Here is a 2,554-nt window from a genome sequence, read left to right as displayed (position 1 = left end):
CCTATATTTAATACTCTTGATTAGTATCTAAACATTCGATGTGACAGGAATTTTAGGAGATGCTAAAGAAACAAACACACCTTACTGATCCAGTTCCAAGTTCCAAACCCATTCTTTTTTAACCGAAACAACCCTGACACAGTGACACGCCACCCATCGTCTAACCTGAACCGTCGTCTCGTCCCCCAAGCCCCCAACCGGCCACAACCCCGCAAACAAGCAACGCCGGCCACCTGCCCAGCTGCCCTCGCTCCCTCCCGCCTCTCCACTCCGCGCGCCGCCCGGAAAATTTCCCCCGAAAATTTCAAAACCCCCGGCAAAACCAAAATTTTCCCCAATCTTCCGTCGCACGGCGCGCGTCCCCTCCCCTCCTCCGTCAACCTCCCCCCCTTATCCGCTCCTCCCTCCCACCTCCCGCCTCCTTCCCTCGCAAGCCAGCGCTAACCCCGTTCCAATTCAAAATCCCCTCTCCAATCTCCAACTCCCCACCACCCAGCCCTATAAATCCCGCGCCTCCCCGCTCCACTCCGTAACCCACCCATCCCACCAGAAATCCTCCCCCCAAATTCCCCACTGCCCCAAGCCAAATCAATTCCTCCGACCGACGATGCCTGCCGCGCCGACGCTGGTGCCCGCGTGCGACGCCGAGGAGCCGCTGCTGGCGGAGTCCTCGGACCGCTTCTCCATGTTCCCGATCCGGTTCCCGCAGATCTGGGAGTTCTACAAGAAGGCGGTGGCGTCCTTCTGGACGGCCGAGGAGGTGGACCTATCCGCCGACGCGCGCCACTGGGACGAGGCGCTCTCCCCCGACGAGCGCCACTTCATCTCCCACGTGCTCGCCTTCTTCGCCGCCTCCGACGGCATCGTGCTCGAGAACCTCGCGTCCCGCTTCATGTCCGACGTGCAGGTCGCCGAGGCCCGCGCCTTCTACGGCTTCCAGATCGCCATCGAGAACATCCACTCGGAGATGTACTCGCTGCTGCTCGAGACCTACATCCGCGACGGCGCCGAGAAGGACCGCCTCTTCCGCGCCATCGACACCGTCCCCGCCGTACGCCGCAAGGCCGACTGGGCCATGCGCTGGATTGACGGCGGGGAGCGCTTCGCCGAGCGACTCGTCGCGTTCGCCTGCGTCGAGGGAATCTTCTTCTCGGGCTCCTTCTGCGCCATCTTCTGGCTCAAGAAGCGGGGGCTCATGCCGGGCCTCACCTTCTCCAACGAGCTCATCTCCCGCGACGAGGGCCTGCACTGCGACTTCGCGTGCCTCCTCTACGACCTCCTCCGCAGCAAGCTCGACGAGCCCCGCGTCCGCGAGATCGTCGCCGACGCCGTCGACATCGAGCGAGAGTTTGTCTGCGACGCGCTCCCCGTCGCGCTCGTCGGCATGAACGGCGCGCTAATGAGCCAGTACATCGAGTTCGTCGCAGACCGCCTGCTCATGGCTCTCGGGTGCAAGAAGATGTACAACGCCGCCAACCCCTTTGACTGGATGGAGCTCATCTCGCTGCAGGGCAAGACAAACTTCTTCGAGAAGCGCGTCGGCGACTACCAGAAGGCCTCCGTCATGTCCAGCCTCAACGGCGGCGGCGCGGCCAACCACGTCTTCAGCATCGACGAGGACTTCTGAGCTCTATTACTGGATTACTGGTTACCCCGATAATCTTTATTTGTTTTGGTCGCTTGCTAGTTCTAGTAGTAACTGTGATACATGTACTCCGTGACGCGTGGTGGTGTTTCAGTTGCTGTATTACTGGTGCTTCCTGTTCGTGATGTAATGTATAATCGATTTCTCAATACACCCTGCTTGTTCTTGAGCTGCGCCCATGGTGTTCGACGCATTGTCTGTGCAAACGCGTTCCGCCGCGCCCAGGCGAACGGGCCCCCACAGCCCACCCGTGGGCGCGGGCAGGCTGTTCGACGAAATGCGTCTGGGGACAGGCAGAGGGTAGAGCATCAGTTGTCACGGTCTCACGGATTAGGGTTTTAGGGGGGCGCGGGGCCGATTCAGTTGGCGGTTTGCGGCGCGCCAGATTTTGCCGGCCTGGCGCCAGAATTTTTTTTTACTCGTGGTAAAACGGAAGAAATCATTGAGTACTCTACGGGAGTTGGTGTGGTGTATCCATATCCACGTCAAAGCGTCATTTTGCGTGTGATACGGACTTGGTTGATGGTTACTAGTAATCGCTTTTTGTTGCGTGCTAAGAGGTTGGCCTCATGTTTGTATGGCAGCTATGCAGCCACAGGCACAAAATTGACACTTCTGTGTGTTTTTCTTGTGTGTGCGCGCGCGAAATGTGTGCTTTCCGCTTTGTATTACTTCAGAATACTTCACACTTTTGATGCGTGGAAATGGGTTGCGAACACAGTTTGTGTTTTCGATTCCTTTCACCCATTCACTTAACATGAGATCTCATGACAAACTACATTCACCAAAAAACAAAAGGATATTCAACTTTTTATCATCCTTATGGAAGGTACTCGTCATTTACCATCCTTATAAACATTCCTACATGTTTGTTATCGGATAGAGAGAGATTCTTCCATTTTTACCAAT

The 2,554-nt window shown here is 56.8% G+C and overlaps 1 protein-coding gene across 1 annotated transcript; it reads left to right on the top strand.

The window, feature by feature from the left end:
• Window positions 1-287: 287 nt before the first annotated feature.
• LOC117851309 (ribonucleoside-diphosphate reductase small chain) lies at window positions 288-1,814 on the top strand. Its single transcript, XM_034733103.2, has one exon. The coding sequence runs from the start codon at window positions 608-610 to the stop codon at window positions 1,625-1,627; it is 1,020 nt and encodes a 339-aa protein (XP_034588994.1). The 5' UTR covers window positions 288-607; the 3' UTR covers window positions 1,628-1,814.
• The last annotated feature ends 740 nt before the right edge of the window (window positions 1,815-2,554 follow it).

The sequence above is a fragment of the Setaria viridis genome, chromosome 4, assembly GCF_005286985.2.
Source record: "Setaria viridis chromosome 4, Setaria_viridis_v4.0, whole genome shotgun sequence".
Classification (NCBI taxonomy): Eukaryota; Viridiplantae; Streptophyta; class Magnoliopsida; order Poales; family Poaceae; genus Setaria; species Setaria viridis.
The sequence above is the reverse complement of the archived record's forward strand: the minus strand, read 5'-3'. Positions and strand labels throughout refer to the sequence as shown.